Consider the following 26969-nt stretch of genomic DNA (forward strand, 5'->3'; position numbering starts at 1 on the left):
TTGCCTTTTTTCCCTCCTGTAACGAAGAAGCCAATGGCTGCTCCAATGAAACTGCTTTCAGGCAAATAGCTATAGTCAGTAGGAACTGTGGAGACAGAAAATGATCAAATTAACTGGTGAACTTGGCAGGACTAATGAAGGAAAGATAATGATCTCATGCTGCCATATCAACCTCGAGACAAAGCGGAGATGTTTATGCCATTAATCTCAGCACAATATTCTGTGGCTGCAACTAATTCTATTAGATTAAGTGACTGGCCTTGAAGTAATCACTTAAGCTATGCAAACAAATCTAAAACAGTAGCAAACTTAGTAGAGATTGGAAAAAATTGCAGAGGATGAACACTTGACTGAAGTGGTTAAAAATCCTTTCCACATTGTCACATCAATGAGCCCCAACCTAGTGACCTCCTCAGGGTCAGCAGGGAGTCTGCTGGGCATCTAGGCTAAGACCATTCTTGTAGGTGCCACTTCAGGACATACTAAAGCAGATATATGAACCACGGAAATTCAGCAACCAATATTAATAGCACCAGTCTCTTACCTAAGGCAGAGACCTCTAAGTGACCAATATGTGCAAATAACCAGATGTGGTTGCTGACCTGGAACAGTGAAGCAGTGACATTTATGCTAGTTGAGTCCTAAGAGTCTCCTAAATCCCTTTCCTCCCAGTCTTCCATGGTTGTTTCAGGAGATGGTTTTTACTGCAGTAAATGGCTCAATTGGAAAATTCCATCAGGAACAAGAAGCTGTACTTTTCCAGACATACAGTCATTTTGTTCAGAAGAACCTGTGTGTAAGATGATTCAGTACTACCTGATTTGAATATATGTGGGCCAGACCAAGTACCCCATAATATGGAAATTAAAACCTGACATAAAAAAGTAAAATCCTGGCACAAATATGCTATTTTACACCAGGACACTGTGAGAAGAACCCTGCCCTTCAAAACTAGCAATACCAAGGGTTTCCAATATGACTAAGTTTTTTTTTTTCTTTTTCCTATGTTAATATGACAACTTCCAGCTGTCTAAAGTTCATTATGTTGGGAAGGCTATGTACCAATGTCCTATTTCCATAGCTACAGAGTGATTGAAAGCAAGGGAAACAATAATTACAGTGGCCCACGTCCATGGCCCACATCCATGGTAATGCTGTCAGCAGACTACCTGTCAGTGGGTAAATGAAATTAGGTTTTAATGAGGAATCATTGGTACCTAAACCTCTCTGGCCTGGGCCCAAGATAGCCAGTGGGTCAAAATTCTATAAAGAGCAAAGAGCAGATATATTAACCGTGATGACTTCACCACAAGTACAAATATAAATTAAGCATGCAGAGATTGCAAATATTTTTATTGCTTTTATCAAAAAACTAGAAATAGAAAAAGCCTTGTTATATTAAGATCTAGGGCTTTAATTGCAAGGCTGAGAAAGTACACATCTTTATTTACCCCACTATTTTTTCAAAATCAGGGGCCAGAAAAACTCCAGCCATACATGAAGAGACTTCTGATGAAACATGAATACTATGCCATTATATCCAGTAAAATAAGAAGCTTCAAGGACCTAGGTCCTAGTTCCTAGATTTGTTACTAAACTAACTCTGTATGTAAGTCATGTAATCTTTCTGAGCCTTAGGTTCTTCTTTTGTAAAATATAAGGGTTAGACTGAATGTCTAAGGGGGCAAGGAGGAGGAGCAAAAACATCATGAGCTTTGAAAGCCAACAGATCTGGGTTCAAATCACACAAGCACCACTTACTGCCATGTGACCCTGGATAAGTCAGGAAGCCTCTCCATACCCCATCTCCCTCTGATGTAAAATAGAGATGGTAATACCCACCACTTAGGGTTGTTGTGAAGATTAATGCTCTTAACAAACTACAGAGCTCTGGGTCAGCAATCCCTCCTTCTAGTATTTTAAGACTATAATCTTACCAGAGGTTCTACTTTGACTTGAGGACAGAGTAGACAGATGAAGGTGTCCAAGAAGCCAGATTGCATTTGACTGAAGACCAATCACCCCAGAGACACTGATGACCTATAGATGAAGAGGCTATAGTTCAATGATGGGGTAAGATCCAAGTTCTATTCAATAAAAAGGCCACTTACAGAAATCCACTAATCTTTTATGAGGTGGTGGCTTGGCTGATAATGAGAAGTTCTATAACAAGATGTAATACCATGTGTCTATTACACTCTACCTGGGTCATATGGGTACGCAACAAGTATTTGCTGAATGAATCAATGAATGAGTCAATCAGAGAAGAAAGCACTAGTGGTTTCCTCAGGTTTCACTGAGTAAGACTGGTCTCAAAGAAATTTTCAAAACATGGTTAAAAAAAAAATCCAAAATGTAGAAAAGAGGTGACAGTTACTTAAGACAAAAATACCTCAAAGAATGGAAGGAGGCATTTTCTTCTTTTCTGTAAATAATGCTCTATTACTGCTTTAGCATTCATAATAAGCATTTTTCTAAATAATAGTTTTCATTTATAGATTTTTCTCCCAAGTTATGGCAAGTTAAGTTTCAGCAGAATTCTTTTTTTGAGTATATTCATATTCATACATGCAAAAGAGAGTTTCTTCTGTTCAGAGATTTATGTTTGCTTGTGAAAGCCTGAATTACTAAAACTCCTTTCTGTGGTAGGTATTATAATCAACTGCATTTTACAAGAATGAAAACAAGCATGCTAAGTGAAAAGAATAAGATATAAAGTTCTACATACAGTAAGAATACCAATTATGCAAACAAAATAACAATGCTTGAAAAGAAATATGAACAAATATTTGAGCAGTTGCTTCAGGTTTGGAGGACCATCAGTGATATTTTTTCAGCTTTTTTCATTCTGTAGTCTCAAATTTTATGCAAATGAACATAGCCATTTTTTTTTAAATAAAAATCTTAAAAGATAGAAACATTTCTTAGTAGATGGGTATGTTTATTCTTTAACCAAGAATAGGGACAACAATAATTTACCCAAACAGTTTTATTAGTGACATCTGAACCACTGCCTCTTGACCATCCTACCTAGATATCTGCCCTGCCCTTTGGGCACCTTCTGTTTTTTCTTGTCCTGAGGGCCTGACATTCCTTGCAGGGTCAAGTTTTAATTTTAAGCCAAACCAATGCCAACTGAACTTAAAAATGCCAGCTTTCTTTTTCGCCAGAAAGAGTACATGTCTGTCAGTGAATATAGGATACTACACCACTCCCAAATGCTTCTTGAACTCAGCATGAATAACCAGAGACTTTCTCATTTTTCTAGGTAAAACATTCTGTATCATGCAATAGAAAAAAAAAGATAAAAAAGGAAGAGTATTTGTTTTCCCACCCAAGGATTTTAAATTCATCTTCTCACCTGAGTTAAGGTTCTAATGACTTCATTAAGTCTGCCCTGGAAATGAGAGGTCTGGATGGCTTCTGACTTCAGCTGAAAGAATAAGGAGAAATAACCCCACCCGACCCCCAAAAAGGTAAATAATTATATTTCCAGTGCATAAGCTATCATCTTCTAAGCTATGGAATAATTTATCATTATGTCCTTGTATTTCAAACACATAAGCTGTGAGTTCCTCAAGGACAGGGCCTGTGCTTTACGTATCATTGATTTCCTTGCACCTGGTCAGTGTGGCATGGAGCAGTCACTCAATAAACTTTTACTGTATAAACAGAGGAGCTCCTTTAGAATTACTTATAAACTTACACATACATACATCCACTGTGAAAACATTTTGAAATGAAAGGTAAATAGATATAAACTTAAACATTACAGATGTAAAACAGAGTTTCTTGTGAATGACTTCTGAAATTTCTTACCATTCAATCCCCTATTCTCAGGCATGGAAATTTGTGGAAAGTACCTAAGTTGACCAGGTTTATTCCTTACAAACCAAATAAAACTAGCAACAAATCTCTATAGAATAAAGAATTCGTAATCAAGAGCAATTTTTCATCCAGCAAGGCATTGAAAAGCCCAGTATAACTATTACCATAAACAAGATATTGGGTACTCTCCTGCTATAGCCATTTAGATTTCTTCCCCTGAACAGATAGTTCCTTTCTTTACCTGCATTACACCGGCTTCAGAGCCTACCAAGGCCACCGTGCCATGAAGAGCTGCCAAACAAATCATCGTAGGAGTGCCCTGAAAGCAAAGCATCAGAATATGTCAAGAGGGAGCCAGTCATTGGGATTGGATTCTATACAATTTATTAGAGCATAGAGAAATAAATGGTCAAAATGGTACTAAATTTGTGATGTCAACATAACCTGTATAATTCTACTGAAAATCGCAGTAGACTAAAATAAACAGATTAAGGTTGTTAAAACATGGGTGGCTTCTTGTTGTTTTTACTTTTCAAAAAACACAATGTTATTTTAAAATTAAAACATTGACAAAATAGCCAGTTTAAAAAAAAAGCTATAATGGTTGACAGGATGTATTATTTATAAGGGATTAAAAATATATGTGTCTCTTTCATTTGAAATTGCCTATTCTTTTACCATTAAGCTATATATCTTAGCAGCTCCTATAAATGGTCCAATAAAGTGGTTCCTTTTCCCAGGAAGGTGACCTCTACCTGTGCTAGAACAGTTCTGATCCAGGCAGGGAGCAGTTTGCTGCCTAAGTCTTCAGCTTTCCCATGTCCACACACTGACAAACCGTGAACTATGTTTCCCAACGCCAGGGCAAAACCGGAAGTCTGGTACAAATAAATAAAAACAGGGAGTGAGAAAAAGAAAAACAAAGACATAGATTAGGAATATTTATAAATAGCAACATAAGCACGACTAGAGCTACCTTTCCTACTGACAAGTTCTATTTGGGATTTTAAAACCAGAGATTTATGGATTTTTTTTTTTAATATAGACTTTGGTTTTCGACAGAAACTGCAGTCTAATGGCAAGGAATTCAGCTTCAGTGAGTAGTTTATTTTAGGAAAGTAATACAGCACTATTGAGCAACTTAGCTACAGCAATACGAATTCTCTGAAGGGATTAGGGTGAAAATACCAATGTAGACCACACAAGGCCAATCAACTCCTAAACAAAGAAAAAGCATCCCACGATGAGCATAGCATAAGAAAACGCCTACATTTTGATTTTGCAAAACTTATTCTGAATGTAAGATAGCAGGCACATAACCATAAAACAGTAAAAACAATATTATGGGCTTAAAACCAGTGATTCCTGCAATTATCCATTATGACCAATATTAAGACTCTGGAGACCTTTAAAAAATCCAAATTGGAAAATTCTATAGTGTGTAATCAGAGGGGATTTTTTTTAAGTTTTTTTTTTTTATTGTGGCAAAAATACACATAAAATTTACAATCTTTACCATGAATACCAGTTCAGTGACATTAAGTACATTCATATTGTTGTATAATCATCACCACCATCCATCTCTAGAATATTTTTTATCTTAAAAAACTAAAATTCCATACCCATTAAACAATAACTCCCCACTCCTCCCTCCCCCCACCCCCCGGCAACCACCAATCTACTTTCTGTCTCTCTGGTTTTGACTACTCTAAGTATCTCATCTAAGTGAATCCTACAGTATTTGCCCTTTTGTGATTTGCTTATTTCACTTAGCATAACGTCTTCAAGTTTCCTCCATATTGTAGCACATGTCAGAACTTCCTTTTTAAGGTTGAATAGTATTTCAGAGGGAAAATTTTAAGGGTATTTAACTTTTAATTTACAAGTATTTATATTTACCTACACAAATTCAGTGATGAACAGAGATTTTTCTGCCTTGAACTTGAAGTTTGACTTTATCATCAGAGTCTTCTATGTATTCATATCTTTACAAATTTTTGTCTCTAGCTTTATAGAATATAACTCATACTCCCTAGCCACATATTTTAAGATTTTTATAAATATAGAGCAATAGTTGGAGAGAAAGAAAAGCCTATTAACACTTTCTCAAAGAAAATGTCTGCAGGATGAAATAGGTGATAAGGAGAGAAAAAGACATCTGTGACTGTTGGCTGTACCTGTGAGAGAACAGTTAGAAGTTTCTCAGTTCTAAACATGAAAAATATCGCAGAACAGTCTAATTCAGAGTAAGTCAAAAGCGGGACTTAGCAGCATCATGAGACCCACAGAGAGAAATAATTAGGGCACACATCCCAACCTGCTGGTTGTTCTCTACTAACAGTCGAAGCTTGTTCATAACATCTTCAGCCTCTGCAGCCTCAATAATTCCAGCACTGAAAGCTGATGTACATACACAGCTAAGGGTGTAGGCAAGGACCTGAAAAGAAAATACAACAGAAAAAAGTTTCTTTGGGAGGCAAAGAAACGTGTTCTCTTAGAACATGGCTTAGTTTCTTGCCACCATTAAATTGGTATGAATTGATCAACACATATGCACACACGGAAGTAATTTTCACTGGGTGTGGGGGGAGAAGGGGATGGGTAGGTACATTTACACCTAACAGGTGTTGCACGCTGCCTGGGGGATGGGCACACTTGTAGCTGTGACTCGGGCAGTAGAAAGGCAATTTATGCAACCAAAGCATTTGTACCCCTGTAATATTCTGCAATTTTAAAAAATTTAATAAAAAAATGATTTAATAATAAAAAAAAAGAACATGGCTTAGCTGATACAGATATTCTGTCAAACTTCCCCCCACTGTAAAAATTGGAATTGAAAATATTTACCACAGACTGGGCACTGTTTTGCTGACTAACCTATATTATTATGTTTTATGACAATGCCATGATGGGTATCATTATTCTTACTTTATAAATGAAGTCTTTTTAAATACTTTGAGGCTCAATTACACACAGCTAGCAAATGATAGAAGCAAGATTCAAACCCAGGCCTTCAGACTCTAAATCAAAAAGTTTCCTCACCACGTCATAACAGAACACAGCACCTACCAACAGCAGAAGGAAACAGAATTTCATCACTAGTGGACGTTATTAATTGCCATGCACTCCCATCCAAGGCCAAATGGAAGAAATTTAAAAAAAAATGAAACATTAAGATTCCCTAGGAGAAGTAGCAGAATGTAACTGGAGCAGGGATATGGGTTTTGGAGTCAGATAAATTGTGTAAAATAGGAATAATCCTACCTACTTCATAGCACTGGTGTGAGAACGTAAGATGTAAATGAATGAATAAATAAATAAATAAAATACAAATAAAAAGAATGTTGGGAGCAGAGATGATACTTGGGCATATGTCCCAAATTAACCATTTACTGGCTAAGTAACTTTGGGCAAATTACTCAATCTATTTGAGTCTCAGTTTTTGTAAATCAAAGTTAATCATTCCCTCCCTGCTACCTCACATATTCATAATAAAACCCTCCCTTATAAGGATGCTGTTAACACAAAGTAGAAAATTCAACTGCTAGCGCTGGTTGATACAGCATGAAAAATGTAAGTGGTTTCTAAGGTAGAAACTGGATAATAAAACATGAGAGGGGAAGAAAAAACAAAACTGCTTGCTTAAGGCCTTATAAATCAAAACATCAAGGCAGACAGATGCATCAGTTATAAGAACCTTGCTTTCATTTATTAGTCAATTGGCTCCTTGGTTGCAAGATTTTCTCCTTTGGCTTAAAAAAAATATGCACTTTTAAATGCTCTACATTGCTTTAAAAATGGAAATGTAGTGCATGTCTTAGAACAAAACTTCAACCCTCTGTGCCCCAAAGAAATTCACCAATTCAACAAGTCCTCTGAAAGCAGAGGAGCTGAGCAGGGAAACACAGCAGCCATTATGTACTCATCAATAGCTCGTGGGCAGGCTGGGATAAAATAGAATCTGCTCTAATGAGAGGGAGAATCTGGCCAGGCCACGAGGTCATACCCTGCTCCTCCCAAAGAAGAGCACAGGCGGTTCAGCTTCACCTGGGCACAACAGAGACAGGCACGATGCACGCCTGAAATGTTCCATCTAAACACGGTTAACGAACAGGAACTGGGTCACCCAAACTCCCATTCTGCATATTTTTGTGCCGTAGCAGAAAAGGAATTTTTTATGCTAGATGACATTTAAAAAACATTAAATGCCTTTTGATCTACAGTTTCTTAAGCTTATTCCTGGCCATTTTTTAAAAGTTGTATTTGGCTTAAGCACAATTCTAAAACTCTCCATTTAACCTTCTTCCAGAAATTGCAGCTCTTCTTAGAAAGTGCCTTCTAGTAATGCTGACTTAGGTTTTTACACTCACGAAAGGCTCTTATCTTCTGTGCCACATTTAGCCTAAGTTGATTTAAACAGCCGCCCACTTTGAAAACCTTAGGATCTAATATAGGTTGTTTGCCGCTTAGAGTTTCCCCTTGTCTCAAGGAAGAATTTAATTTACAGGGTTACCAACGTGTGAGAAGTGGAAAATAAGCAGTAACAAGAAAACAAAATAGAGCATGGGGGGAACAGTATAAGCTCCATCTCCTACCTCCTGAAACGTCCTGCTCTGGCTCCCACTGTCGTCTAGGTAGGTGGACAGCTTCCGAAGCGATGCTGCCACGTGAACTCGGGACTCCGTTTGGCTGCTGTGGCTCATGAGGGACAGAACAAGTCCGACTCCCAATATGCAGCCCGTGCTTGGATGCCAAAAAAGATGAGGTGTTAGAATCACAAGAAACCCATGTCATTACTCTTCCCTCACCACGGAGCTTACGGTGCTCTGAAACCTCAGGAGAGAGGGCTGGATCCTGATGCTGCTGCCTGGTACGCAAGTGTGACTGTGATCCAGGACAGGCGTACCCACCTCTTCCCGCAAAAAGAAAACTGTCAAAATAGGTATCTGTGGTCCACGCTAGTACGATGTGCCCACTAGACAAAACCAGACAAAAGCATGAAATAGTTTGACTCAAGCTCTACAGTGAAGAGAGGAAAAGGCGTAAATCAGCTCTATTTCTGTGCTAATAGAGAAGAATGCTGTACTCCTCTCCTCCCCATCCTCACCCCCATGTTGAGTACACTATGATCAACTATATAGGTGAAAAAAGACTGAACTTCAGAATACAAGCTGAGGATAGCTGACTAATAACAGTGGGGAGAAACGCAAGACATAATTATGAGGTACTGCTAACTGCTTCATGTTTCCTAGCCAACTTCAGTAAGTGGAATGTCTCTCTTAAAGACACTGTGTATTTGTCTGTGCACAATGACATTAATCCTTCTCTCCCCTCTGATCTCTGAGTATCACTGGGTCAGCAAAGAAAATGGACAAATGACAGGCTTGTCAAAAGTTACCCCATGTGACAATTCAATTGAAATCTGGGGCTTTGTGCCCCAATTCTGAAAGAATACATATCCAGTTAAAGAAAAGAACTGTTCTCTCAGAAAACTTCAAGTTAGTATGATAAGATATTGCAGCTCCTGGTAATTTTTTACTTTTTAAAAAGAGTTTTCATCTTTGTTGTTTAACTGGAGGAAATGCTGAGTTTCTCAAAAATCCCCCTCACTCTGGTTTGGCTTGCCTATCAATCATCATGATATCAGCTCCTCAGAAAGGCACTCTGGGGCATTTCTCCAACAACGTATCTCAATGCTCATATGCTATGTCATTTTGCTCTCAAATGACATCTATCCTCGGCTAGCATCAAGAACTTTCACATCGTTTTACAAAGCTTCTCCTTTCCCATGCCAAGGTATACAGGTATACTTCCCCCAACACCTCTGTGCAGATGGAGCAACCACATCTGAAAGGAGACACACAGAAAGATCGACAGGCTACAGGATTTGCTTTCGGTCACAGAGAGCTTCCAGCAATGCATGGGCAGAACAAGGGTATTTTTTATTCCCAGACTTCTGCTCCATCTGCCAAACCCAAGGCCCCCTCCGTGCCCTGCATGATGCCATCATGGACTGCCTATGAGAAGGCAACACATCTCAAGTCTGTTTTTCTAGTTCCTGTCGCCTAACAATCTGGCATTAGAAAACCCTTTGTAAAGAAGCCACTACAGGAATAATCCATCCTTAGTCAGAACTGCTGGTACAGCTGACGCGAACTGCACAAGCTCAACTAGCACAATGCACTTTCAACCAGTTAAATCAACACCTAACATCTGAATACAGTGTGCTTTTGAGACAAATCATATTTCTAAGAGAGGAAAGGCTACTCTTGACTGGTATGGACTTAAAACCTTTGCTGTAATTTAGAATCTACAGGGAAGTTTTAGGGCAATCTTTCTGTAATGACACACGTAAAAATTTGACAGAACTAGACCAAAGATAAAATTAGACAAAATTTGATTAATACTTTGACAAATTTGACTGTTGTTCCCTCTTTGACTATTGAACTGCTACTTATGCTTAAGATTTCAAATGTAACTTCCTCAGAGACACATTCTGTGGTCCAGTAGGGAACCCTTTAATACTGTCCCATAGCACCCTGTACTAATTTGTTTTATACAATTTTAATTATAAACTTTGATGATGATTATTTGGCAGATTGTTTGATTACTATCTCTTCCCTAGCCTGCAACCTAAATAAGGATAGGTACTTTTCCATTTTTTCCTTACTACATTATCTGTGGCACCTAGTACACTGCTTGGCATGTATAGGCACTTAACCAATATTTATTAAATGCTGAAGAACTGACCAAATGAAGAATTTTAAGAGAGTCTAGAGAAGAGAGAAGATCTACAGAAAGAAAAAAATAAAAAGACTGGATTCTTATGTTTAGTAGGAGGCAAAATTTATGAGTGGTAAAACTCACTGACCATATCATCCAAGATTCAATCAAGAAAACTTGATTTCTATTTCTTGCCAGACTAAGTTAAGAAAAAGTGATGCTGGGTTCATGGGAAAAAAAAGAATTCCTTTCAAAGCTCACTCAAGTAAGGATTAGGGTTTATCCTGCTTAAAAAACAGGCAAGTATCTAAGTTTTGCTTTTCAGACTATCCTGGGTACACAAAAATATCCATCCCCTAGATGGAAGCTTCTCCTTTACCATCCCAAGGTATACAGGTACAAAGGCTTAGAAAAAGACATCTCAGTTTCTGGTTCACATTTACCTAAAAATTATCATAGCAATTATAATTATTCCTTGTTAAGGTTATAATTCATTAGCAAGTCTAGTCATTGCTACAATGGTAGTAAATTGACTACCATTTACTATGTGTGGGAATATATGAATATATAATCTATGTCTATACATGTGCCGATACGTTAGAGTATATGCATCTATTAACCTACATAGTTTCCTTCTATTTTGTCTTAATTTTCCAGTATGCAGTAAGAGGGTAATCCTAAAGCTTTATTTCTGGTGTTTCCTTCTGATTTCCAAATCTTCTAGATTTTAATGTGCTTACTTTTGTCTCAAGTCTTAAAAAAATTCTCCATGTGCTTAGTTCAGCATTTCCACACATTTACCTCATTTTATTAACAGGTTCTCTTTGATATGTCTGTCAGTTCTAAACCAATAGCTTGGGCAGAGGTAGCTTTCAAATCTTTCTGTCCATCGAAAACAAAAAGGAATTAAGTGTTGGTGTGTCAGACAGATGAAATAAAAACAAATTATAATATTAGGTATAAAACTGAGCTTTTGGAATTGCTAACATATATGTTCTATAGGAATCTTAACAAATGATAAAGAGAAGTTTGAGTTTTACAATTCTATATCCAATTATGTCATTACTTATTTGAATCTCTTATCAGAGTATATTAAAATATCACCATCAAAAAGAAATCCTGAAACGTAAAAGCCATGCAATTATGATACTTGTGTTGCTATATCAACTGAGATAGAATAGTATGTTTTTCAAAAATTAACCAGAGATGAATCTTGAATTCCCTAGTTTATTGTGGGCAATCCTGCAGATTAAGTACTAGGTCATCTAATAATTAGTTGTAATAACAGTTAACATTTGTATAGCGCTTTGCCCTTTACAAAGCGCTATACAAATGTTATCGTATTTGTAAAAGCTCAATAGTAATTAACCGAAGCTCAGGTCGTTGATGGATAGCGTGACTACAGCTAGGGCTGCGAGGATCACAATGGCACAATGAACTACCACTAGATGGCAGCAAAATGTTAATGATAGGACCAAAACACCAGCCAGGCCAAGTGCTGGGTTCACTCAGCAGGGACACGTTCATTAAATCAGGGAAGCGTGGTGAATTGCTCTGGGTGAATTCTATCACTTGAGGTAGCATGCTCCCAGATCTATTAACCACCTCCTAGTAACGCTTCCACTATGTCACTTGAGGGAAGACTGCCCTAGACTTCTGCAATCTCATTAGACAAGGAAATACTTTATGCCATGAGCTAGGCATTCAGGCCTGGGCCTTCTTAGAAAAGCAGAAAAAAGATAAATAACAAACACAATACTATCAAGCATCAAATTGCTTTCTTTCTATTGAAATGTGTTCTTCACACTGAACTATGCAAGAGAAAGAAAAATGGCTTTAAAGTCAAATGACCTGGGTTCCTCTCCTAGCTCTGCCACTTATTAAGCATGTAACCTTGCACAAGTCTATCTGAGACTCAAATTCTTTATCTGTAAATCAAAGTGATGCGGATTCCTGCTTTAGTATCGTATTTAGGTTGTGACAAGGAAGTAATTACATGAGAAAGAGATGTGGAAATGCCTAGCTCAGTATGCAAATGATCAGTATTAGTTGCACCTGAAACCAAAGAGCACTACATAAAAACTGACACCCACAAAGCATTAGGAATAATGAAATAACTAAACTTCATTAACTGTAGGAATAACAGGTTGGAGAGGAGAGAGGAAGGGCTCTTGAAGGACCAGATCTTTTAACTGGGCTCTGACAGACAAGCAAGTTTTCACTAAATGGACAAGAAAGTTTCTGATCACCCTATTTACTTTCCTCTGCAGAACTGGTTCCCTATGTAGACCCACACCCTTTCCTCTCACAATATAGTTGTTCACTAGTTTCTTAAGAAGGTAAGAAGGAAGAAATATGAATCGTATTAGTAACAAAAATAAATTTTAAGGTTAAAAATGCTTAGACATATAAAGTTTTTAATGCCTTAATACCTACACTGTGGGTAATTCAGTTACCCCATGGTCCTTCTTATGTTCAAACGGCTTTCCTGCAAACTAATAGAGACAATACCCGAAAGTCTTTCCTGATTATTCCAACTGACTGAAAGTTTGCAGCATTTAATCTCACAATCTTCCCAACTTTATAACACCCTGAGCTACAACTGTGATGAGCATCTTTGGGAGTGGGTAGAGGCAGGAGAGAGAGAAAGAGAGACAAAAATACCTTACTCCTTGGTTGTAAAAGGCAACAATACCAATGCATGAATTAGGCTCAAAATCACAACCCTTTATCAGATCCAAATAACAGTAAAATGTCCCTATCCCTCCTCATTAATAATTTTTCTATATTCAAGAGACTTCAAACCATACCACCAAACTCTTTCTTTTCTCACAAACTACACTCTTAAGATGTCACTTGATCCCTAAACTGTTTCTTGATAAACTGGGTAAGCGTCAATGGTTCCTATTCAATCTTAGCCTGTAGCTGAAAGAAGATCCCATAACTAGCACCTACTAAGGAGACATTTGACTTTATTTGTGATGAAATCCTTTACCCATGCAGCTACCTCTACTATTTCATTTACTCTTTTGTTAGTCTGAGCCATACCTAATAGATGGTATGAATGTAGCTTTAGATTTTAAGTTCCTAGGCCAGAAATGTAAACACTGATTAAATTCATATTTGAACAGTGTCCATAATAGCAAAAGGTAAAGGCATTAAATTTGAGGTTAGTGCTTATAAAATGTTAGGTTCCCTAGTAGGATGAACCCCAGAGGATTCGAATCTGAGGTTCCAAAACATGGGGAAGTCCAAAAAATTACAATGTAAGTCCTCGATGATGTCAATATTTCAGAAACAGTGACAAAACCATATATTCACCCACACAAGTCTCACAGACTAATTGAAACTAAATTTCTTACTAAACGAGAATGTTTAACATCATTTTTCTTACTATTCTTTTCTGATTATTCTTCTTCATTTTTGTTATCTTTCATTACTAGAATGAGAATAAATTTTACAATATTTAATTTAAAAGGCAAAATTTTTTTTTTTTTTTGAGACAGAGTCTCACTCTGTTGCCTGGGCTAGAGTGAGTGCTTAGGTGTCAGTCTAGCTCACAGCAACCTCAAACTCCTGGGCTTAAGCGATCCTACTGCCTCAGCCTCCCGAGTAGCTGGGACTACAGGCATGCGCCACCATGCCTGGCTAATTTTTTCTATATATATTTTTAGCTGTCCAAATCATTTCTTTCTATTTTTGGTAGAGACGGGGTCTCACTCTTGCTGAGGCTGGTCTCGAACTCCTGACCTAGAGTGATCCACCCGCCTCGGCCTCCCAGAGTGCTAGGATTACAGGCGTGAGCCACCGCGCCCGGCCTAAAAGGCAAAATTTTTTAAAAGCATGAGGTTGATGGAGGAGGGAGGAGGATCTATTAATGTTAAGCAAGTTGGAAATCCCTGGTGTAACTTTTTCCATTTCGATTCCTTAGCCATTGGATTTCACAGGGAAACATAAATCATCAGTCAAAGGTTCTCTTAGCCCAATCAAATTCAAATGGCTTCAACAGATCTTTAAAAAGATTAGTTAGGTCATGCCTCCAGGTCCTCAGATAAATGCCTCGTATGGCAAGTTCGAGACAAAACTAAGGTCTTAGTAATAATATAAAGACTAAGCTGCAAAATAGCATATGTTGCTTAAAATTTAAGCAAATTGTCTATTGCTGAAACATGGTTTTCAGAGCAAGTAAGCTTTAATTACAAGTTTTTTGATTATTTATTACTGAAAACTCTTTGCAAAGGAATTCGAGATCAGGTCCTACAAATATTTCACTACAGCATGCAAGGTTTATGGCAGTGTAGAAACCAAACCCTAAGTATTGTATCTGTTAGAGAGGAAATAGAAACAACATACTTGTATTCAAGACTAGTGTCAAAGCAGCAATTTTCCAGGGCATCCAAAGACTTCATCAGAAGAAGGTTCATCTGTTGGCCAGATATATCACTGGGTAAAGAGCAAGGGGAAAAAATGAATTATATAAAATCATTTAACTGTCCAAAATACTCAATATAAAATATTTTGCTCTCAATATTATACCAGAAATGCCAACATTTAAAACAACAAAAGTAACAATAATATTGGTGATTGACATATGCTCACAGAAACTAAGTCTGAGAAAATATTCAATAATTTGGTTTCTGAACAGTATAATTACTTGTAAGCCAATAAGCCTAAAACTCTTATTTTTGATTTTTCTCAGCCTGTTCAAATTTTAAATCATCAAAAATAAAAAAAAAGCCTCAGAATTCTAATTAAATATTTCTAAGAATTCTAAAGTGATTTTCTTCAGAATACTTAATAACCTATTCAGCTGATATTCTCAATAATCATTCCAAACCTCTTTCTTGAAAAGATTGTCATTTCTGATTTCATGTCTCAATTGAAGAGGTTATAAATTCTATTGCTTTACTTACGTTTTTTAAAGGGGGGAAAAATCCTAGCCCTATGTTTTTCTGCTTTTATATAATAAATGACGTGGTTTTTGTAATTGTCTTAGTGAAAATTATGACTTGAATGATAGAACAAAACTCAAAAGGTAGCTTATGGCTGTTTTTTCAGGCAGATTTGTGGGCTTCATCGTTGCCACTTTATTATCAAGGGGTTTCTACGTCGTTACTCTCACACTGTGGCCTCAGATGGTGCCAAGTGGAATGCAGCCCCAGGAATGACAACCAGCCAGAGAAAACTTTTAAAAACATCTTCCCAAACCAAGACTATAGCAATTTTGCCTGGGGTGAAAGATTACATTTCTCAATGAGAGAACCCCACATACACCCCTCACTTCTCTCTTTCTCACACACACACTCCTCATGTCACACATACAGTCTTAATAGCTTTAACTAAACAAATCCTATTAAAGTCCTCTGGAGTAAAATATACTTAAATATCCTAAACAAATGCTCAAGAGATCATATTTGCATTCTCTGGGGGTTATGACAGAAGCAGCTTTGGAATAATATGCAGTACTTTTCTGAATAAATTCTAGATTAGAACTTAAACTCGGGAGACTTTTTCACAAGCCTTAGCAAAAAATGGATTGATTATAATAATTGTCTTTTACAAAGTGATTTTTCATTCTCTGAGAACCAACATCATGTCCTAATCCCATTCCCATTAAGGGGTCATTTTGGGACACTTACGTGATGTCACTGACTATTCAGAATCAATAGCTCTCAAAATACTTACTTTTGAAAAAAAAAGGGAGGGGGGAATTTTCTCCAAAAATGTCATTATCTGTTGACATTGTCATTACCTAGTAAAACATTTCTTAGTACCAAAAGGCATATATTTCAGATTCCTCTGCTCCAATAAATTTGGAAGCCATGAATAATTATACTAGCAATGGTAGTACTAAGAATTACACCAGCCACGAGAAGGAGGAGGATGCTATCAAACACAGGAACGTTAGGGCAAAGTTAAATTGCAGTTCTTCTGGGGGGTGCTCAGACATGGGAAAGCTTCCTGGTATCCTTGCCCAGCATTTCCTGCAGGTGCAAATTCAAGTAAGACAGACAGGGTGGAAGGTGAGCTAGGAACCAGGGACAAGTGTCTTGGGAGAATCACCATAGATTTCTTCAGGCAGAATAATTAAATTAACCACAAATGCAAGCTTATTGGCCCTAAAACCAGCAGTATCTCATCCTAAGTTCATGAAGAGGAGAGCCAGAGCCAGGATAGGATGAAATGAGTTGCCTAGAATTAAACTGCCACAGCTCATTTTTAGTTGTAAAACATGTTGCTTGAAAAGATACCGAAGAGCGAGCAGGAACACAGATGGCGAAGAGACGTTCATTTGTAGCACAGTAGCAAAGAGAAGAAAATAACTTCCAAGTTTTCAGTCTTTAAAAATACTTTGTGTTCTGTCACACACACAAGATGTAGAACAGTCAAATTCCATGCAAAGGGCAGTTTTTGGTTCCTGTCTAGAACCAGCCCTATATGTATAAATGCTGCTGAGCAGAACAAAACAAATGTTCTGGATATATTTCCCTTATGATTGAAAATACTAAGCCAAGCATCCCAATTATCTGACAGATGTTTCCAAGAGCTGAAAATGATCATCTGAAATACAGTATTTCCACAGATCAACAGCAATTCTCAAGTTTTACATGTGTTTGTGAAAAACTATGTAAATTACAAATATAAACTTAACCACTGGTTTCAAACTGAAATAAATATAGAATAATGTCATCCAGTTTATACACACCAACACCAGTTCTTGCCTTTGAACAGCTAATTTCTGCCAGCCAGGGACATTTAAGGACACCTAACATCACAACAGGGTGCTTCTCTCTACTATCCTGTTTCCAGCGCAAGAAAACAGGGCTAACTTCCAAGTCGCTGGTATCAAAATATTCATGATAAGCAAATATTCATGCTGTAGCCCACTACAGTCAATGTGGATATATAAAATTCAAAGATTTGCTATAAAATGAAGAATAAACACTATGAACCGCAGAACTAAAGTAGATTCATGCATAAGAAAACTTTCCCATTTAGTGGAATTTTCCACCTGGGTCTTTGATATTCCATTAGCTCCATTCAAGGGTAAAGCTAACAGCCCCAAAATGAGCAATCAAACCAAATAAAGCACACAGTATAATATGCACAGATTAAGACTCTTTAAGGATTATAAAAATGTAGCCAGGGCACAGGATAAAAGCAACATTTAGAGCCGGGTACACGCAGTTCTCAGGTGATTCAGTGACTCCCAACACCCCTCAGGCGCCAGGGATACACCAGTCTTCTCCCATTTTACAGTGATATCAGGAAAAGATCAGCAATTATTTTCATCCCATATAAACCAGAAAAAAGCAGCTTTTCTTTTCTTATACCACCATAAGATTAGAATTTTTCTTATGCCTATTACACAGATGTACCTGGGGCTTTCATCTAAGCATGAAATGATTTTCAAGTAACGAATCACTTTAATACTAGCAATCCGTAAAATACATTAATATATTTCTATGATAGTATTTTAGAAAGATAAATTTACCCATAAGAGAATAAAGGATCAACTTTCCCATGTCAAAAAGTTTAGCCACCACATATTGCTGAGATACAATGTTTATGCATGTGTGTGTATGGATGCAAAATCTTTCGCCAAAAATCACAAAGAGAAGCAGGAATATTTTAATAAACTGTACCTGAGTTTCTCCTCGCACAAGCGAGAGAGAAACATCCCCAAAGCAAGGCCCATGTGGATTTGCACGGCTTGAGACTCATCAGCACTTGGTTTCCCAGGTAACCTGGCAGTCAGCATGCTCAGGATTTCCTCAACCTTCTCTTTGCAAGAGATAATGAAAACTGGCACAAGGAGGGACAAAGCCGTGGCAGCAGCAGAGCGGGCAATGGCACTCGCTGTGTTTTCACCAGAGTAGGATTTCTAGGACATGCCAAAGAAAGAAAACAGGGGGTTAGCTTTTTGTTTAAAACATGAAGGAAGCACACCTGTCACAAAAGCACTATACAAGCTTCCCTTAGATCCACCCCTGCCAAAAATAAATCATAATTTTTTAAAAAATATAAATGTGTTTGTCTACAGTTTATGTTTTCACTCTTAATGAAATAATTTGCCACTAAGCAATTGGTTAATAACGTCCTTTTAAATTTGAAAAAAACAAATTATAAGTGTCTTCCTTTTAAAGGTTGTGAATTCCTTCACTACAAAGCTTGAAATAATTTCAATGTTTTTAAAAGCCCACATGTATATACATTGAGAAACCCAGAGTGAAGCTATCCAAGCTTGGACAAATCACCAAGCCACATTCTAAGTGTGCAGAAAGCTACGAGTTTTCCAGGAAAGAAAGGAAAAGGGCGGAAAAAGAGTTTAAGTTTAGTATGGAGTAACAAGTGTAAGTTTAGCGCAGGGATCTATTGGCACATCTCCCAAAATTTTTGGTGGGAACATTTCCCAGTAGATGGATTATTTCCTACAGGGGGTTAATTCCTTTTAATTAAAAAGGAAGTTGAAATCCTAAAAGCCTTTGGTTACAAAGCAATAACCAGCTATTCAAAATGAAATGGAGAGCTCTATATGCCCCTTTCTATATGTAATTATGGGAAAAGAAATGAATAACAGCCCTAATAAAATGACAGGGCAGCTGAATATGAACAGCTTCTATAAGAATCTCATGTTAGAGAGCTCTACCAGACATTATATACATTTAAAAATATGTCAAGTGGGAAAGAAAGCTCATTTATCATTCCTCATTATTATCTGTTTTAAATTTTCAGACACACCATAAAGGCAGTGTTGTCCCTTGCAGTCAAAGCACATTAAAATGTGTTTTTAATTCTAGGCCCATTCTGTCTCTAAGCTTTAGTACTTTAAGGATAAAAATCAAACATGTACTAAGTTACACTGTAAGTTAATATAGCACTATTGTAATGACAATGCTACTCAAAATGACCCAGCTGCTAGCACACAGGAAATAAAGGAAGTGATTTTTGAAACAGGGTTTTGAAAAGTACAATAATGCAAAAATCACAAAGGTAAGAGGCAACCCCGAGCTGACTAGTAACGAGATTATTGTTACTGGTTTGCAAGAACTAAACAACATATTAGAAATTTCATACAATGTCCTGTTCTGGTGACTACCTGAACTAGATGGTTATTACAAGGACCTCCACATAAGCTTCTAAATGAGTTTTCATCCACCATTAAAGAATTAAGAACACTTGTGACAGAAAGCAAATCATCATAAAGAAATGACTTTTTTGAGTAATATCTACCTACCTTCCAATTTAATTCTGCATTATCTGGTAAGTCATTTTTGATCTCAAGTATGGTTAAAAATCTAGCTCCAGACCCAAACCCCAGATGAATACATACCAGGTCCTTCCAAGGGCAAGAGGACAGAGGCACACAAAATGTACAGAGGAGACTTTAGGCAATGGGATTTCAGGCTAAATTCGTGATCTTAGCAACAGTTCAGGATCTGTGCTATATTTTTATTCAAATCAACTATAATCCTCTGCCACTCAGCTGATTGTCCCATGATCATTATAATTCCCTAAGCAATGGATAGTGACAGGGTAGAACCAAAATAATTCTACGCAGGTACAGAAATAAAGCACACATTATAATCAATAAAGGGAAAGTAAAACCTAGACAAAAAAGTATTTTCTCATTTTGCTTCAAATCTTAGGACACAAGCATGAAAACAGAGAATGATTAGGTAACAATTTTTTTTTTACAATCAACCACATTACTTCGTATTTGCAGGAGTATTTCACATTTTTCAAAACACTTTTACATAAATTATACAATTTTATCTTTACCATCTTTTAAAAAGTTGGCAAAGCATTAGTTTTTACTTTCATTTTGCAGGTTAAGAAAGTAAGAATGATGGGAGTTAAGTGTCAAAGTCAACAGTCACAAAACTACTACTAATAAGGGGTGGAGTGAGGGCTACAATCACTACGGATATTATTGTTCAATCCCCTCGTTTTATAAATAAGGACCATAAGGCTCAAAGATGTTAAGCGAACTGTCCATATTCACATACCCTGAAATGAAAAAACTATGAATAGAAGCTCAGGGTCCCCACATTTCAGCCAGTATTTATTTATTCTACTACAACTGTAGCTCTTGATCCTGATTACACAATAGAATAACCTAGAGAGCTTTCGACATGCTGATGCCCAGAGCCCATCTATGAGCTATTAAATCAGATAAGTGGCCTACACATCAGTAGTTCTTTTATATACACATCAGTATTTTTATATATATACATATGTAAAATACATATATTTAAAGTTCTCCAAGTGATTCTACCATATAGCCAAGGCTGAGAATTATTTACACTATTATCATGGATTTCATGTGAACAACTGATGTCAGAAAAGTCAATCCTTGAGTTTTCTGATCATTTTTTTATTTCTTGTACTTACATAATAAAACCAGGATAAAAGTCGTCCTCTGGGTTGGTAATGGCTATCCACAATGACCAAAAGAGTATCAAGCACCATGGAAACCCACTCTTTCATTGAAAGGAAATTAGGTTGAACCTGCAGATGAAGAAAAATATGAAATGACAATATGAAAAAAGATATCCAGGATATAACCCTCTTCTATATTAAAGTGCTATTACCAAAAACTAAACTTCATCTGCTTGGACTATGAGCATAAATGTATGAAGTTAATAGGTATTTAACAAATACATCCTCACCTGTGCCCCAATAGGAATAAGATTTACCTTTTATGCAAGATTTAGCAGAAGTGAGGGGAAGGGGGCTGTAAAACAGAACTATATGAGAGTCCTTCAGAGCTCTCCTGTGTTTAGTGAAATATAGTGAGCATAAATAATGTGGAAGTTAAAGGGAGAGATGTGCAAAAAAACACAAAACTTCTCAATTCTATGGCTTCTTATTTCACAAACAGCCTTCAGAATTCTAATCAACATCTTTAGCATTTCTGCTTACTATTACCATTTACTTATCATTCAAGAATTTTAACAATATTTACCTTGCCTATTTAAAATTAGGTAGGAAAACACAACTGAGCTTCATTTGGGAAACGAAGATGAAAGAGAATGCAAAAACGACAACAAAACCCTACCCATTAAAAAGAAAACTAGATTATAAAAATCATTCATGGCCATGATGTCAAAAGCATTCATTAACTCACATGTTCAGGTGGTACAAACTATCAAGGTCAACCCAGTGTTGAGTATCGCCTTGGAATGAATTCCTTGAATCAAACAAGGCCTTTCTCTTAAGATCTTATGTTGCTGGTCACATGCAGATTTGAGTGATGTTTGAAAATTTCAATCTTAATCAAATAATGAGGTCTTGAGCTTGCTTTGAGTAATAGCCAAAGGCAAGGTCATCAAGAATAAAAGCAAAGCCCCATCTTCTGACTGTGTGGCTTCTTGGTGTGGGGGCTTGGGGTGGGGTAAAGAAGAACAAGAGAGTCTGGAACTCAAACTCCAAGATAGACCCCCAGTTATTACTGGGGCAAATAAACTGTATAACTGGTCTTTTGGCATAAATAACACTGAAGTGAGGGGAGCGTAGAAAGGGACATTAACTTTTCAGGTTGTAGCTCTACTTAGCATGTTGCCTCTGCTAAAGTACTCCATGACTCTTTCACGCATATGAAACATTTCCTCCCTATAAAATTTTCATATTTCTCATCACTAAAATAAGATTCCAGGCTTAAAGTTAAATTTTCATATGATAACTATATTTTTATCATTCATGCAATAACCTCTTGGCCTCTTTCCTTTGCCTGTATGCAACACATATTTGTAGCTTTTGCCACATACCACCTATTCTCTGTTTACTGGTAATGCATCCTTTGGGGGAATTCCTCTTCTCCACATTTGAAGCTTGGTTAAATGCTCAATCAAGCTAGCTGTCCTGCTTTGCCCAGTGGGTGGGCCTAGGACCCATGAGACTCTGATTTTTAAGTGAGTGATGCCAGGTCAGTAAATGACTAGAGTTGACCTATCCCACTGGAGGTAGTTTGCCAAGAGGCTTCATTATAACCAAAACACTCCACAGTGGAAAAAACAATACAGATGGCCCATAAGATACTCCTTGAGGACACACATAGGCTAAATAATGTTGAATACAGTCAACTTTTGTAGCAAGAAGTGATGAAGTAGATGCTGATGCTAATGGTTATTATTATTGAGAGCTTAGTATCTCCAAGCCTTTGTGCTTTACATACGAGGTGTGTTCAGAAAGTACCCCACCATGTAACCATTCTCATTGTATTAACAATGGCTGGATACTTTCTGGACAGACCTTGTATATTAATTCATTTAATCCTTACAATAATTCTCTCTGGTAAGTATTGTAATCCCCATTTTACAGATGGAGAAATAGGCTCCAAAAGGAGAAATTACTAGAAATAGGCAACAGAGCTAGTCAGTGGAAGTAATAGGATTTAAATATAGGACTCTCCTATTCCAAAACCTATGTTTTATAACCACTCAGCTATATTGTCTCTAGATAATGATCACTACTGGATAATGGGGCTTAAAACAAGAATAAATTCATGCCTTTTTATTTTGACAGATATGAATTATCTGAGAAAGTACACTGGAAATGAACATTGGCCAGCTTACCACATGTTTAATTAAAAAATAAATGCCTTGCAAAAATGAATAGGCACTTTGTCACTGACATCTACAATTAAAATGCAAAGTACAATTTTTTTCAGTCAATAAACACTGCTTATTTATCATTTTTTGACAGCATTGTTCACTTTCAGTAAGCCTAGTTAACCTCCTAAGATTGGTTATGACTGATGTAATCACAAAAAGACAACCCCTGTTGCATAAAATTGGCACCTTCGGATAGAAATGACCACTTAACTGTGATGGAGAAAGCAAAACAGAAAAGCAGCAAAGTCAGGAAGACACTAAGGCTCACAGTGTAAAGGCCCATCAAGTAGTGTAACTTGGTGCTGTAATCACAGAATCTAACCTTGTAAATCCAGGGCCAGGCCACTTTAGGCGACACAACCAAAGCCCAACTGGCGTGAATCACCCTAACTCACCTCCAGGACCTCGTCGGAGTCCGAGGAGAGGCTGGCTTCGTGTCTGGACACGACGACAACAAGACTGCTTAAGGCTAGCAGTGCATTGCCTTTCACCACTGGACTCTCTCTGTTTAAAAAGAAAAAAATTCCAAGAGAAGGCCTTGAGCACTAATCAGGGGAGAAAGAGCTACTACAGGAGGGCAGATGAGGTCAAAAACCACTTCCATTCCTTTGCAGAGCCTCATAAATGCAGGTCTGCTTGCTCCCTGGTACCAATAGCTTCTTTCCTTCCTTCTGACACTAGTGCAGATTATGAACTCGTCTTATCGATGTATAGTCGTTATGCCTTTTTGTAACTTAAAAATTCAAGCTCATATATCTAAGTTTTTTCTTCCTAAAATTTTTATTTCATCATTTGACATTACATTTCCTAAGCTATTTTCTGTGTCATCTTTGGCCAATTTAAAATTATCGATTTCTTCTGAAAACACAACCAAGGACAGTGATGTGAATAAGCCCAGCAGAACAGAACGGCCTCTGGCTTTTCTGAAGCACTAGTGTGGAACTGGCTTCTAGCAAACCACTTCAGACAGCATACTTTACTCACAACTTGACACGTGGCAGCTTTTCTCAGTCACTATTAGCCTCTCCTTTCTCTTAAAATGCCAAAGCTATCAGGCTTAAAGCCAATTTGTAATACAATTTGGAGCCCCCAGATATGATGCAAATAAAAAAGACCTGGTTTTAGACGATTTGGACCGAGAGTTGCCCTTTTATATCATCCAAATGGTAGTCTTCTAATATTAGCAATAAAATATTATGCTTGACTTCTCAATTTAGCATTGAGAAAACTGAGCCTTTTTAATATATTCACCACTTGAAAATGTACATTTAATATTATTCTATAATTCCAAGCTGATCCTATAGAATAAAGTCCCCAATGTGACACGGATGAGATGCTCTTGGCCTGCCAGTTCTATTATAACAGAACTCTGGCAACAGAGCACCCATACCATAAGACAGTTCAGTTCTCAGTCCTACAGTGTGAGTTCCCATAAATACAGAGAATGTTACCCAAATTCTTGACTTGAATTCAGTGTATGATCCAAGAACCACTCCCTGCATACCTCAGTGCTGGACTAGAACAGATACAAGGAATCAGGAAGATTTTCAACCTTGCTCCCCAAGCAAGCTTAGTACCTCCAGTCCCAACCAAGCCATAGCCGCAACTGAACACGTGAGTCAGTGGGCATTAAGACGTTAGTGTACACATGTGTTTTGGCATTTTTGCTTCCATTTGGTAAGAATGGGACTTAGGGCTTGTCATTATTAAATTCTTCCATCTATCTATTCATGCATCCCTCCTTTCCTCTGTCCCACCTTGGGGTGGTTAAGCTCAGTGAAGGCCTGCTCTGCACACTTGGTATTTTGTTTACTCCTCCTCAGTTCATTTCTCTACGAGGCCTGTCATAAGTTAGTAAGACACCAACATTTATATTGGGGAACTTGGGTGAGCAAATGGGGAGGATGCCTTGAGCTCTAAGCAGATGGCTCCAACCTAGGTTTTGCGAGAGTTCTATAGAGAGGATTACTGAGCACTCATATATCTGATAATAAAATGCAAGGAAGCAAGGTGAGATTTGGGCATTCCAAGCCACAAAATCATTTAACAAAAACAAAATTAAATCTTTTATTTCTAATTTATCTTTCTCCTTTAACTGAGACTATCCTGAGGCCCGTCCTACTATAAAATGGTCATGAGTTGGATTTTAAAAAGTTTTAAATTCTCAGTAATCTGAAAATTAGACCCCTAAGTTTTTATCACCCTGCAGAAAGCATGTACAAGGTCACCAGAAATTGGGTATCAAATCTCATAAAGCAAGGATATTAGACAAGATGAAATTAAAAGTATCTTTTTAACCCTGAAATTCTGAAAGACAAATTAGCCTCAGTTTTAAAACAGTGCCAAAAATGATTTTATTTCAGAAGTTTCACTAGTCTTGACATAGCTGAGTATGTATTGCTCTTGAAAAATGGAAAAAAAAAAGTATTTAAAGCCACTGGTAATTAGATCTTTGGTTGCAGACTAAATGCATATTTAGAGATTAATCTTTGAATTAAAAAAAACTAGTTCGCAGTATACACAATGCTCCCCAGGCCAAGATACACATTTCACAAAGGTACTGTAACTAAGTCTTGATCATCTTCACACTCCTTTCATGTCTACCTAAATGATTTATGGATAGAAGGCACTCCATTCGTATGTAGTGAAACAAATTCAAGGAGTAGCTGGCCAGGTGAAAATCTACAACTGGTTCAACAAAAACTCATCACCTTGTTGCTCAAATAACCATCCCCTATCAGTCAAATTGCAGTGACTAATTTGCATAATAACACGTCAGCATCAGTACAGTATTTATCTAGGCAACACCACTGACATTTTAATTAAATTGTCCTTTGAAACAAACTGATGTCATTAACCTAATTAAAAAGCACAGGAAGGATGAGCTACAATGATGCTTTCTTAGGGACAAAGTATTACATTACATATTAGCAAAGCGACCCAATCCTTCAGGGATTTTTATCTTCAAGTTCAAATCTATTTAATTAATAACAATGAAAATAAAATTACATTAATCATCAGGTTTTATCTGTGTTCTAATTCTCCCTTCGCCCTATCCCTGATGTTTTAAAAATGCTCTCAAATGAACAAATCAGTTTAATCCCATGACTGGTGTTTTACTTCTTGCATTTGACTTACGGCTCTGATCAAAACAAGCCCTACCCTGGCCCAAATCAGCCATGGCAGTCATGGTCTACAGACTAGAAAGCTAAGCCAGAGGGTGGTGGTGAGAGTCTCTTGTGGTTGGAGGAAGCCAATAGAAAGAAGCAAAGAAAGAAAGGGCAGCAGAGTGATTTTTACCCCTGCTCTATCACTAACCTCTCAGCCTCTGGACTTGAAATATCTCCTATTCACCTGCTGCTGTGCCTAGTATAGTCAAGATTGCTTTCATAAAATACGTCTATAAAATACTTCGAAATTTTTTATAAAAATGTAATGCAATCAGAACAAGAATTGTTTTTACTCCACACCACAGAGAATGTGAACACACTCTCTGTAGGTATTAGTCACGAAGTGATGCTTTGCAAATTTGAAGATTACAGTCACGTCGAAATACAATTTTAGAATGGAAAACTGCAAGAGCTATTAGACAGGCAAAATTATAGTTTTAGTAGAAAGTTGCTTGTTTCTTCAGCATTCAAGCTTTTTGTTTCAAATGTCAGAGCACTGTTTTTAACAGGCTAAAAGTGGATCACACAATAGAATAAACTATGAAATAAAAGGGTCAAACACAGCCCCCCATGCCAGCACTCCCTTCCCTCCGATACACAGTTGAGCGCTCTCCCACTGCGTCTGCAATTC

The 26969-nt window shown here is 37.3% G+C and overlaps 1 protein-coding gene across 4 annotated transcripts in view; it reads right to left on the reverse strand.

Moving 5' to 3' along the window:
* FOCAD (focadhesin) overlaps positions 1-26969 on the reverse strand; it is a 258289-nt gene that overhangs the window by 34025 nt on the left and 197295 nt on the right. For all 4 annotated transcript variants that reach the window (XM_045563768.1, XM_045563770.1, XM_045563769.1 and 1 more), the window contains 11 exons: positions 23564-23672; positions 20947-21063; positions 18198-18436; positions 14905-14994; positions 8424-8571; positions 6146-6265; positions 4584-4706; positions 4070-4147; positions 3362-3433; positions 1938-2040; positions 5-85 (listed from right to left, as the gene is read on the reverse strand). In XM_045563768.1, the coding sequence (XP_045419724.1) occupies positions 5-85; positions 1938-2040; positions 3362-3433; positions 4070-4147; positions 4584-4706; positions 6146-6265; positions 8424-8571; positions 14905-14994; positions 18198-18436; positions 20947-21063; positions 23564-23672 (1280 nt within the window). The remainder of the gene's footprint in view (positions 1-4; positions 86-1937; positions 2041-3361; positions 3434-4069; positions 4148-4583; positions 4707-6145; positions 6266-8423; positions 8572-14904; positions 14995-18197; positions 18437-20946; positions 21064-23563; positions 23673-26969) is intronic.

Source organism: Lemur catta, chromosome 10, assembly GCF_020740605.2.
Source record: "Lemur catta isolate mLemCat1 chromosome 10, mLemCat1.pri, whole genome shotgun sequence".
NCBI classification, from domain to species: Eukaryota; Metazoa; Chordata; class Mammalia; order Primates; family Lemuridae; genus Lemur; species Lemur catta.